Genomic DNA, 13,864 nt, shown 5'->3' with positions numbered 1-13,864 from the left:
GCATGCACACTGGTAACTGTCATAGCTCAAATCAAATTTTATTAGTCACATGCTCCAAATACAACAGGTGTAGACCGTACAGTGAAATGCTTACTTACGAGCCCCTAACTAACAATGCAGTTTAAAAAAATACCAATATGAATAAAGTAACATGTAATTAAGAGCAGCAGTAAAATAACAATAGCGAGACTATATACAAGGGGGTACCGGTACAGAGTCAATGTTCGTGGGCACCAGTTAGTTGAGGTAGTATGTACATGTAGGTAGAGTTATTAAAGTCACTATGCATAGACGATAACAATCGGGGGGGGGTGCACAATGCAAATATTCTGGATAGCTATTTGATTAGATGATCAGCAGTCTTATGGTTTGGGGGTAGAAGCTGTTTAGAAGCCTCTTGGACTTAGACTTGGCGCTCCGGTACCATTTGCCATGCAGTAGCAGAGACAACAGGCTATGACTAGGGTGGCTAGACTCTTTGACAATTTTTAGGGCCTTTGTCTGACACCTTGGTATATAGGTCCTGGATGGCAGGAAGCTTGGCCCCAGTGATATACTGGGCCGTACGCACTACCCTCTGTAGTGCCTTGTGGGTCGGTCGGATGCCGAGCAGTTGCCATACCAGACAGTGATGCAACCAGTTCTCGATGGTGCAGCTGTAGAACCTTAAGAATCTGAGGACCCATGCAAAATCTTTTCAGTCTCCTGAGAGGGAATAGGTTTTGTCGTGCCCTCTTCACGACAGTCCTGGTGTGCTTGGACCATGTTAGTTTGTTGGTGATGTGGACACTTGAAGCATATGAACTTGAAGCTCTCAACCTGCTCCACTGCAACCCTGTCGATGAGAATGGGGGCGTGCTCGGTCCTCTTTTTCCTGTAGTCCACAATCATCTCCTTTGTCTTTATCACAGGAAGAGGTTGTTGTCCTGGCACCACACGACCAGGTCTCCCAATAGACTGTCTCGTCGTTGTCAGTGATCAGGCCTACCACTTATGTCATCTAAATGTAATGATGGTGTTGGAGTCATGCCTGGCCGTGCAGTCATGACTGAACAGGGAGTACAGGAGGGGACCGAGCACGCATCCCTGCGGGGCCCCTGTGTTGAGGATCAGCATGGTGGATGTGTTGTCATCTACCCTTACCACCTGGGGGCGGCCCGTCAGGAAGTACAGGATCCAGTTGCATAGGGAGGTGTTTAACTTATTGATTAGCTTTGACTGCACCATGGTGTTGAACGGTGAGCTGTGGTCAATGAATAGCATTCTCACATAGGTGTTCCTTTTGTCCAGGTGGGAAAGGGCAGTGTGGAGAACAATAGAGATTGCATCATCAGTGGATCTGTTGGGGCAGTATGCAAATTGGAGTGCGTCTAGGGTTTCTGGGATAATGGTGTTGATGTGAGCCATGACCAGCCTTTCAAAGCACTTCATGGCTACAGATGTGAGTGCTATGGGTAGGTAGTCATTTAGGCAGATTACCTTAGTGTTCTTGGGCAGTGGGACTATGGTGGTCTGCTTAAAACATGTTGTTATTTCAGACTCGGACAGGGAGAGGTTAAAAATGTCAGTGAAGACACTTGCCAGTTGGTCAACGCATGCTTGTAGTACACGTCCTGGTAATCCGTCTGGCCTTTCAGCCTTGTGAATGTTGACGTGAGGAAGACCTTTAAACACATCAGCTGCGGAGAGCGTGATCACACAGTCTCCTGGAACAGCTGGTGCTCCCTAGCATGTTTTGTGTTATTTGCCTCGAAGCGAGCATAGAGGTAGTTTTGCTCGTCTGGTAGGCTCGTGTCACTGGGAAGCTTGCGGCTCTGGTTCCCTTTGTAGTCTGTAATGGTTTGCAAGCCCTGCCACATTTGACGAACGTCAGAGCCGGTGTAGTACGATTCGATCTTAGTCTGGTATTGACGCCTGTTTGATGGTTTGTCGGAGGGCATAGCAGGATTTCTTGTAAGCTTCTGGGTTTGAGTCCCGCTCCTTGAAAGCGGCAGTTCTAGCCTTTAGCTCCGTGCGGATGCTGCCTGTAATCATTGGCTTCTGGTTGGGGTATGTACGCACGGTCACTGTGGGGCAACGTCATCGATGCACTTATTGATTAAGCCAATGACTGATGTGGTGTACTCCTCAATGCAATCGGAGGAATTCTGAAACGTATTCCAGTCTGTGCTAGCAAAACAGTCCTGTAACTTAGCATCTTCTTCATCTTACTGGTACTTCCTGCTTACATTTTAGCTTGTAAGCAGGAATCAGGAGGATGGATTTATGGTGAGATTTGCCAAATGGAGGACTAGGGAGGCTGTGTGTGGAGTAGAGGTGGTCCATCATTTTTTCCCCTCTGGTTGCACATTTAACATGTTGATATAAATTTGGTTAAACGGATATAAGTTCCCGGCTACTAGGAGCGCCACCTCTGAGTGAGCGTTTTCTTGTTTGCTTATGGCAGAATACAGCTCATTCAATGCTGTCTTACCCCCACAGTCAGAGGCTGGCACTATGTAAACCGCTACGAAAAATACAGATAAACTCTTTAGGTAGGTAGTGTGATCTACAGCTTATCATGAGATACTCTACCTCAGGCGAGCAATAGATCGAGACTTCCTTAGATATCGTGCACCAGCTGTTATTTACAAAAATACATAGTATACATTTCATAGGGACCTCACTGTCACCACTGGTCATATAGCTTCAACCAATCCCATACTATAGTTGCGCCATCCGGCGCTGATTGAGGGAGAATGATCACCTGAGTCTCCTCTGGGAACAATGTCTCCTTGCTGCCAGGACAGCCAGACTCACTGTGTGTGTGTGACAAGAGGCGCTACAGTAGGTTCTTCTCTGTAATGAGTATGTACAGTTGAAGTCAGAAGTTTACATAAACTTAGGATGTTATTAAAACTCATTTTTCAACCACTCCACAAATTTCTTGTTCTTAACTATAGTTTTGTTAAGTCGGTTAGGACATCTACTTTGTGCATGACACAAGTCATTTTTCCAACAATTGTCTACAGACAGATTATTTCACTTATTATTCACTGTATCACAATTCCAGTGGGTCAGAAGTTTACATACACTAAGTTGACTGTGCCTTTAAACGGCTTGGAAAATTCCAGAAAATGATGTCATGACTTTAGAAGCTTCTGATAGGCTAATTGATATCATTTGAGTCAATTGGAGGTGTACCTGTGGATGTATGTCAAGGCCTACCTTCAAACTAAGTGGGAAAATCAAAAGAAATCAGTCAAGACCTCAGATTTTTTTTTTTTACTCCACAAGTCTGGTATATCCTTGGGAGCAATTTCCAAACGCCTGAAGGTACATTGTTCATCTGTACAAACAATAGTATGCAAATATAAACACCATGGGACCACGCAGCCGTCATACCACTCAGGAAGGAAACGTGTTCTGTCTCCTAGATATGAACCTACTTTGGTACAAAAAGTTCAAATCAATCCCAGAACAACAGCAAAGGACCTTGTGAAGATGCTGGAGGAAAAGGATACAAATGTATCTATATCCATATTAAAACAAGTCCCATATCGACATAACCTGAAAGGTCACTCAGCAAGGAAGAAGCCACTGCTCCAAAACCGTCATAAAAAAGCCAGACTACGGTTTGCAACTGCACATGGGGACAACTTTTTGGAGAAATGTCCCCTGGTCTGATGAAACAAAAATAGAACTGTTTGGCCATAATGACCATCGTTATGTTTGGAGGAAAAAGGGGGAAGCTTGCAAGCCGAAGAACACCATCCCAACCGTGAAGCACGGGGGTGGCAGCATCATGTTGTGGGGGTGCTTTGCTGCAGGAGGGACTGGTGCACTTCACAAAATAGATGGCCTCATGAGGAAGGTTAATAATGTGGATATATTGAAGCAACATCTCAAGACATCAGTCAGGAAGTTAAAGCTTGGTTGCAAATGGGTCTTCCAAATGGACAATGACCCCAAGCATACTTCCAAAGTTTTTGCAAAATGGCTTAAGGACAACAATGTCAAGGTATTGGAGTGGCCATCACAATGCCCTGTCCTCAATCCCATAGAAAATGTGTGGGCAGAACTGAAGAAGTGTGTGCAAGCAAGTAGGCCTGCAAACCTGACTCCGTTTACCAGCTCTGTCAGGAGGAATGGGCCAAAATTCACCCAACTTATTGTGGAAGGCTACCCAAAACGTTTGACCCAAATTAAACAATTTAATGGCAATGCTACCAAATAGTAATTGAGTGTATGTAAACTTCTAACCCACTGGGAATGTGATGAAAGCAATCAAAACTGAAATAAATCATTCTCTCTTCTATTATTCTGACATTTCACATTCTTAAAATAGTGGTGATCCTAACTGACCTAAGACAGGGAATTCTTACTATAATTAAATGTCATGAATTGTGAATAACTGAGTTTAAATGTATTTGGCTAAGGTGTATGTAAACTTCCGACTTCAACTGTATGCTTGTTGCTGGTCTTAAAGGCTGATTAATTTTGATACAATAGAAGGAGTAGCTTTCACAAACGGTTATGTTAAGCATTTCTTTGCCTTCCTCTTTCCCCTGATGGTTAGGTGATTACATGAGAGGGCCTATTTCACTATGATCTGTCTTTTCTTTATGTATACCTCTCTCTGCTTTTTGAGGGGAGCCTAAAAATAACAACAGATCTCTAGTGGTCGAGCAGTTCTCTCGTGGTCTGGTTATTAACATCTACCAATGTATGGCTATTTAAATCCCCTGCTTCCCATTTAGAAAAATCTCCATCTTAAAGTTCCATTTACAGTTGTGAGCACCCATACAGCCACTCTCTCTTCTCCTGGACAATAGGCTCATCAGAACCCACATCCTGTAGATTGGGCTCAGTGGATGAAACTCTGTATCTGCTGGGTTGCACTGTGATCTTTCAAGCATCACCTGTTTGGAGTGAGTGAATGCCCTTTTGTGGAATTCCTGGCTGGGAATGCAGTCGCTATGTGTAACTAGCTAAATACCTCCATCACTGTCAGCTCACAAACTAGCCTTATTGAGCCACCCAGAAGTGACACAGCTGCCACTGATATTTGACATGCCTAACAAGAGTCAACAGCTGTCCAACAGTAAACGTAATGCTGTGGTTCCACCCTGTAGACCTAGGAGCCAAGGTTGCATAGTCAAGTGTGGTCAATGCAGGGCACTTCAGCAATGGGAAAATTCACATACCTAGTCGTTGCGTTACGTGCTATTCAAACATCCGAGAATTCAGGAAAGGATTACAAAGTGAGTGTTTCCCGTCCTTGCTTGAGATCCCACCCCTATAAAATGGCACAACTCAACTGTTAATCTTTAGGGCACGGCAGGGCGGTCAGAAAATATATTTTCCAATAAAACCCTATAGGGCTGTCCCCGATTATACTTATAACTAAAGAGGGAGCCAGAGATCAATATAGACTAACCAGAAGAAAAAAACTCTTCTGGTCGGTCGGAACCTTTTTTCCTTTTGGAGTTCCAATTTATCCTACCATTTCTACTGATCTGGGTGCCAGTTATCATTTTCATATGCACATTTTTGTGGAACAGTTTAATTTAATTGATAATTAAGTCTTCATATCTCAAAGTCAATGTCATGTGGTTAATCAAAATGATAAAGGAAAATTATGTAAATCTAAAAGTAACTTCTATTGCCATTTGTCAATATGTAAAAATAGCCTACATAAAGCCAACAAATAAAAATATTGCAGCCTGCAGGTAGAAAATATCCTATAAATCACATTGGCTAAGCATGACCTGACTGCAAGGAACTTGAAACATTGTATCAACTATTGTATTAACTTGGTCTGGCCCAAAGCTTGTGCTAGCAAACTTGCAACATTTTATAAAATATTCTGGGTCCTCCGAGTTTCCAGCACCAGTGAGCTCCGGACAGACAGACAAGGGATAAGAAGTAATCAGGTAGGCCTATTTTTATGACGTTTCTACCGGATCAGAGCATGACATTTTTTCCTTTTCTCACTGAGTGGTTATCGGAAGGGAGCTGGAAATAGTTTTCAAATAGGCTATGTTGAGGAACTATTGTAATTCTCAATGGCTGTAAAAACAGACTGCTGTTTGAGGCAAATAATAAAATATTTGAGAATCTCCAGTGATGGTGAGTGAATACAATAAGAAATAGTATCAGATCCCCAAATGGGCACTCTTACTGTACAGTATAGGCCTACATTTGTGCAAAGGCCAGGTTGACTAGTCCTACTTCTGTATGTGTAATCGGGTGCGTGTCCTTACAGGAGTGCTCCAAACAAAAGACAATTAATACATTGACGACTCATAAATGGAATGAAATAAATCAAAACCTTTTTCTCACAAGTGTAGCCTAGGTTGTGCGCTCTGCAATCAACGTTTCCACTCCTACAATGACAATGGTAACACTATTTATAATAATTGAATGCATACTACCCATCCCGCATGCGGGAGCGTAATCATCGCCTCAAACTAATTAGCATAACGCAGCGGACATAAATATCCCTAGAAAATGTTCCTATTCATGAAAATCACAAATGAAATCTATTGAGACACAACTTAGCCTTTTGTTAATCACACTGTCATCTCAGATTTTCAAAATATGCTTTACAGCCAACGCTAGACAAGCATTTGTGTAAGTTTATCATGGCATAATGCTATGCTAGGCTCTGCTAGCAGCAGGCAACATTTTCACGAAAATAAGAAAAGCAATCAAATTAAATCATTTACCTTTGAAGAACTTCGGATGTTTTCACTCAGGAGAGACTCAGTTAGATAGCGAATGTTCCTTTTTTCCAAAAATATTATTTTTGTAGGCGAAATAGCTCCGTTTGTTCTTCACGTTTGGCTGAGAAATCGACCGGCCACTACAACGCCAAATTAGCTCCATAATATCGACAGAAACATGGCAAACGTTGTTTAGAATCAATCCTCAAGGTGTTTTTCACATATCTATTCGATAAAATATCCACCGGGACAATTGGTTTCTCATAAGAAGCGATTGGAAAAATGGCTACTTCTGTACTTTACGCAAGATTTTCTGCGGGAGCCATCATGTGACCACTTGCTCAATGTGGTCCCTTACGGCTATTCTTCAACATAAATGCATAAAAGACATCACAATGCTGTAGACACCTTGGGGAATACGTAGAAAGCGTAAGCTCATTCGTAGCCCATTCACAGCCATATAAGGAGTCATTGGCATGCAGGGCTTTCAAAATATGGGGCACTTCCTGGTTGAATTTTTATCTGGGTTTCGCCTGTAACATCAGTTCTGTTGCACTCACAGACAATATCTTTGCAGTTTTGGAAACGTCAGTGTTTTCTATCCAAAGCTGTCAATTATATGCATAGTCGAGCATCTTGTCGTGACAAAATATCCCGTTTAAAACGGGGACGTGTTTTATCCAAAAATGAAAATACTGCCCCCTAGTTACAAAAGGTTAACATAAATTTAAGGGAAAGGAGGATACCTAGTCAGTTGTACAACTGAATGACTTCAACTGAAATGTGTCTTCCGCATTTCTCTTTTGACGACTTCTGTAACCGTAATAGCCTTGGTTTCATGCATGTTAACATTAGAAGCCTCCTCCCTAAGTTTGTTCTATTCACTGCTTTAGCACACTCTGCCAACCCGGATGTTCTAGCTGTGTCTGAATCCTGGCTTAGGAAGACCACCAAAAATTCAGACATTTTAATTCCAAACTACAACATTTTCAGACAAGATAGAACTGCCAAAGGGGGCGGTGTTGCAATCTACTGCAAAGATAGCCTGCAGAGTTCTGTCCTACTATCCAGGTCTGTACCCAAACAATTTGAACTTCTACTTTTAAAAATCCACCTCTCTAAAAACAAGTCTCTCACCGTTTCCGCCTGCTATAGACCACCCTCTGCCCCCAGCTGTGCTCTGGACACCATATGTGAACTGATTGCCCCCCATCTATCTTCAGAGTTCGTGCTGCTAGGCGACCTAAACTGGAACATGCTTAACACCCCAGCCATCCTACAATCTAAACTTGATGCCCTCAATCTCACACAAATTATCAATGAACCTACCAGGTACCTCCCCAAAACCTTAAACACGGGCACCCTCATAGATATCATCCTAACCAACTTCCCCTCTAAATACACCTCTGCTGTCTTCAACCAAGATCTCAGCGATCACTGCCTCATTGCCTGCATCCGTAATGGGTCAGCGGTCAAACGACCTCCACTCATCACTGTAAAACGCTCCCTGAAACACTTCTGCGAGCAGGCCTTTCTAATCGACCTGGCCGGGGTATCCTGGAAGGATATTGATCTCATCCCGTCAGTAGAGGATGCCTGGATATTTTTTTTAAATGCCTTCCTAACCATCCTAAATAAACATGCCCCATTCAAGAAATTTAGAACCAGGAACAGATATAGCCCTTGGTTCTCCCCAGACCTGACTGCCCTTAACCAACACAAAAACATCCTATGGCGTTCTGCATTAGCATCGAACAGCCCCCGTGATATGCAGCTGTTCAGGGAAGCTAGAAATCATTATACACAGGCAGTTAGAAAAGCCAAGGCTAGCTTTTTCAAGCAGAAATTTGCTTCCTGCAACACTAACTCAAAAAAGTTCTGGGACACTGTAAAGTCCATGGAGAATAAGAACACCTCCTCCCAGCTGCCCACTGCACTGAAGATAGGAAACACTGTCACCACTGATAAATCCACCATAATTGAGAATTTCAGTAAGCATTTTTCTACGGCTGGCCATGCTTTCCACCTGGCTACTCCTACCCCGGACAACAGCACTGCACCCCCAACAGAAACTCGCCCAAGCCTTCCCCATTTCTCCTTCTCCCAAATCCATTCAGCTGATGTTCTGAAAGAGCTGCAAAATCTGGACCCCTACAAATCAGCCGGGCTAGACAATCTGGACCCTTTCTTTCTAAAATTATCTGCCGAAATTGTTGCCACCCCTATTACTAGCCTGTTCAACCTCTCTTTCGTGTCGTCTGAGATTCCCAAAGATTGGAAAGCAGCTGCGGTCATCCCCCTCTTCAAAGGGGGGGACACTCTTGACCCAAACTGCTACAGACCTATATCTATCCTACCGTGCCTTTCTAAGGTCTTCGAAAGCCAAGTCAACAAACAGATTACCGACCATTTCGAATCTCACCATACCTTCTCTGCTATGCAATCTGGTTTCAGAGCTGGTCATGGGTGCACCTCAGCCACGCTCAAGGTCCTAAACGATATCTTAACCGCCATCGATAAGAAACATTACTGTGCAGCCGTATTCATTGATCTGGCCAAGGCTTTCGACTCTGTCAATCACCATATCCTCATCGGCAGACTCGACAGCCTTGGTTTCTCAAATGATTGCCTCGCCTGGTTCACCAACTACTTCTCTGATAGAGTTCAGTGTGTCAAATCGGAGGGTCTGCTGTCCGGACCTCTGGCAGTCTCTATGGGGGTGCCACAGGGTTCAATTCTTGGACCGACTCTCTTCTCTGTATACATCAATGAGGTCGCTCTTGCTGCTGGTGAGTCCCTGATCCACCTCTACGCAGACGACACCATTCTGTATACTTCCGGCCCTTCTTTGGACACTGTGTTAACAACCCTCCAGGCAAGCTTCAATGCCATACAACTCTCCTTCCGTGGCCTCCAATTGCTCTTAAATACAAGTAAAACTAAATGCATGCTCTTCAACCGATCGCTACCTGCACCTACCCGCCTGTCCAACATCACTACTCTGGACGGCTCTGACTTAGAATACGTGGACAACTACAAATACTTAGGTGTCTGGTTAGACCATAAACTCTCCTTCCAGACCCATATCAAACATCTCCAATCCAAAGTTAAATCTAGAATTGGCTTCCTATTTCGCAACAAAGCATCCTTCACTCATGCTGCCAAACATACCCTTGTAAAACTGACCATCCTACCAATCCTCGACTTTGGCGATGTCATTTACAAAATAGCCTCCAATACCCTACTCAACAAATTGGATGCAGTCTATCACAGTGCAATCCGTTTTATCACCAAAGCCCCATATACTACCCACCATTGCGACCTGTACGCTCTCGTTGGCTGGCCCTCGCTTCATACTCGTCGCCAAACCCACTGGCTCCATGTCATCTACAAGACCCTGCTAGGTAAAGTCCCCCCTTATCTCAGCTCGCTGGTCACCATAGCATCTCCCACCTGTAGCACACGCTCCAGCAGGTATATCTCTCTAGTCACCCCCAAAACCAATTCTTTCTTTGGCCGCCTCTCCTTCCAGTTCTCTGCTGCCAATGACTGGAACGAACTACAAAAATCTCTGAAACTGGAAACACTTATCTCCCTCACTAGCTTTAAGCACCAACTGTCAGAGCAGCTCACAGATTACTGCACCTGTACATAGCCCACCTATAATTTAGCCCAAACAACTACCTCTTTCCCAACTGTATTTCATTTTTATTTATTTATTTATTTTGCTCCTTTGCACCCCATTATTTTTTATTTCTACTTTGCACATTCTTCCATTGCAAAACTACCATTCCAGTATTTTACTTGCTATATTGTATTTACTTTGCCATCATGGCCTTTTTTGCCTTTACCTCCCTTCTCACCTCATTTGCTCACATTGTATATAGACTTGTTTATACTGCATTATTGACTGTATGTTTGTTTTTACTCCATGTGTAACTCTGTGTCGTTTTATCTGTCGAACTGCTTTGCTTTATCTTGGCCAGGTCGCAATTGTAAATGAGAACTTGTTCTCAACTTGCCTACCTGGTTAAATAAAGGTAAAATAAATAAATAAAATAAATAAAATTTAACCCAACCCCTCTGAATCAGAGAGGTGCAGGGGGATGCCTTAATCGACATCCACGTCTTCAGCGCCCGGGGAACTGCCTTGCTCAGGGGCAGAATGACAGATTTTTACCTTGTCAACTCAGGGATTCAATCCAGCAACCTTTTGGTTACTGGTCCATCACTCTAACCACTAGGCTACCCGCCGCCCTTAACCAAACAAGCATTGTAGCTAATTTCCCCCCAACATCAGACGTTCCCTAACGTCGGACACTCTAGCACTTAGAGGATTAAATCCCCTCAAGCTCAACATTTAAATGAACGAATATAACTTTACGTTTTGCAACTAAAGACACTCTTCTAGCTAGCTGATCACCGATTTTCATTAAGTTAGGTTTTGAGATTTTTCAAAAAAGTAACAAATGTACATTTTCTGAGACACTGTATATTGTAAAAATTTGACTGCGCGACAGACCACACGTAATTTAATATCCAACTTTTTACTTCTGAAATCTAGCTAATGGATTTCAGGCGCGTAATTATTATTCTTTTTTTACCGGAAGGTTAGCCAACGAGTCAACTTCGCATTCGAGGTTGTTGTCTCTTTGTTTTTACAAAATGAAATGGATATATCTTGTAATTGAACAAAATAGTAAGGTGGCCAATAACTGGGGACCGTATGCCGATTTTAATATGGGACGTTTTTTTTTTTTTTTTGCTAAACCGCTTATCAAAAAGAAATGTCAAACATGCTAATTGCTAAACCGTTAGCTAACATTTTTACGACACCAATAATCACGAAACATTGATGGCTTGATCACAAGAACACTTGAAGGTAATATGTTTTTTAAACTCTTTTGAATATGCTGATAATATGTGGTGCTACACTAGATGAGAGATGATGGGAATTAACAGTAAATGTGCTACTGTTGTGCCAACCCTGCCGCGTCCGCACTTGATTAGTCCACTCAGACAGGTGTCCACTCAGAGGTCTTGTGTGCCATATTTAAAAAATGATTTGCCACTGCTCTAATAAAAAAATATTGATTGACCAAATAAGTCGACTAAATGGGGTCAGCCCTCAAACCCTGTCTTTTAACGAATGGTCCTCTTGTTGATTTCCTCTCCTCCCTCCCTCTGGCATTCTAATGTAATTTTCATCCTCTCTATGCTCAGGTCTCAGGCTTCCAGGTTGGGGGGACACTCAGGAAAATACTTCTGTTGGGTTGGCTGAGAGATTGGGCTGGGGTTGTTGTTGGCTCGACAACAACAGGCAGAATGTTTTGAGTCAGTTGCCAAGCAATGCAGAGGGTTTTGATTTACGATGACGTCTTCCCACTGGCAGCTTGTTGCAATTAGTGATGTGGTTGAGTGGTGTGGTGAGTGCAGCATGGTGCTATTATTATGATGTTCGTGTTTATTTATCTTTCTGGGACTCGTTCCTTCCACAGTTTTTTTTTCTCTCTCTTGGACAGCAGAATCTCTTAGTGATAGATTTGTTTCCTCATCTGTTTCATATGACCCTTTACTTACTTTAGACTGTTCCTTTTCCCACTAGCACTTTCATCATTGCCATATCTTCTCCCTGTCTTCCTTTCTCTTACTCCCACCTTTCTCTCTACCTCGCCCTTTCCCGTAACTCTCTCCCTCTGTCTGTGTCTGTGGAGTACTGCGGTCTCTGTCTGCATCTGTCTCCATCTCTCTCTCTCCCCCTTTCTCCCTCCCCCTCTCCCCCTCTGCCTGTGTCTCTGGAGTACTGCTGATCTTAATGCTGTGAGTGTGGACAGGCCATGTTAACTAGAGGGGATGACAGAGCTTTAGGGGCTAGTTCTGATTGGATACAGGGACAGAGCGAGTGGTTTGTTTCACAAAGGGCTGCTTTTAATTCCTGGATTCAGGTCAGGAGTAGGGCAGGCAGGCAGCTATTGTACAAGAATAAACTGATCTTTGGAACAAACATACACAAACGCTGGACTGTGTATTATGTTGATGGAAAACCAAATGTTGGTTGCTGTGGATTCATGATCAGATCAGCACAGATGTCTGTGAATGCTTAGTTTGATGGAACTGACTAAGCTTGTGTTTTGGTTTGGGAATGTCTTAGTGGAGCTGACATCAGTGCTCTTTCAAGTAAATGTTGTTCACAAAACCATCTCGCTCTCTGACCACACACACACACACACACACACACACACACACACACACACACACACACACACACACACACACACACACACTATTACACCCAACATGATAAATGTTTATTGATAGTGCCTCGAGAGGAGACTATGATTATCTTCAGATGACACACGCATGAAACGAAGAGATCTAGTTGGTGAGGTCACCCTTGAACACTGGTTTATGTCATGGGCTTATATATGGTTTGAGGACTTTATAAAAGAGAGTCCAGCTGTAATGAATGGTGCTTGAGTTTCATCCATGATTATATGACTAGGTTTATGCGTGGCTCCGCGTGTGTGTCGTGTACTCCTGTGTGTTTGTAAGAGATACCGCACCTGCTGCTGTTGTTGTAGTACTAGCAGGTTGTCCTCACATGTCCTCCTTACCTATTCACAAACTTTAACACACACATATTCACAAGCTGTGCATGTTTTATTGTTATTATGGTGAGTGATGTGATTCTGAGAGACCGATGGAGGTCCTTTATTGCCATCATCAGTGGGCATATTGAATGTACAGCCATACACATTACACACACCCACCGGCTTATGTTTCACTGCCCAAGTACAACTGTTAGGATTATACTTAATAACTTAACATATTCCCCACTGCTTTTCTCTCAATGTTACTGCTAACAGTAGTTCTTTAGAAATAATTGGAATGAACTGATCTTTGATGGTGAAACTATTCATTCTTTGTTTCTCTCCCTGGCTCCAGGTGTGGGGGGCAGTCAGGTGTTGGTGCCCCAGAAGGTGAGTGCTGTATTGGGGAAGAACGTGACGTTGGGCTGTAGTGTGGAGGTGGAGGCCAACCTGAGTTTTACCCAGAGTTCCTGGGAGCGCCGGCTGCCCACAGGCTCAGTGACTGTGGCGGTGTACAACCCCGTGTTCGGTATCTCCATCCCCCCGGACTACGTTCGCCGCCTGTCC

The 13,864-nt window shown here is 43.4% G+C and overlaps 1 protein-coding gene across 2 annotated transcripts in view; it reads left to right on the top strand.

Annotated features, from left to right (window-relative positions):
- The window catches only part of LOC109892620 (nectin-3-like protein), an 89,306-nt gene that overhangs the window by 38,840 nt on the left and 36,602 nt on the right, over positions 1-13,864 (top strand). For both annotated transcript variants that reach the window (XM_031826540.1, XM_020485293.2), the window contains exon 2: positions 13,653-13,864. This exon is cut by the window's right edge and continues 136 nt beyond it. In XM_031826540.1, coding sequence (XP_031682400.1) covers positions 13,653-13,864 — 212 coding nt within the window. The remainder of the gene's footprint in view (positions 1-13,652) is intronic.

This window comes from Oncorhynchus kisutch, linkage group LG6 (assembly GCF_002021735.2).
Source record: "Oncorhynchus kisutch isolate 150728-3 linkage group LG6, Okis_V2, whole genome shotgun sequence".
In the NCBI taxonomy this organism is placed as follows: domain Eukaryota; kingdom Metazoa; phylum Chordata; class Actinopteri; order Salmoniformes; family Salmonidae; genus Oncorhynchus; species Oncorhynchus kisutch.
This window is presented reverse-complemented; position numbering and strand designations above follow the sequence as displayed.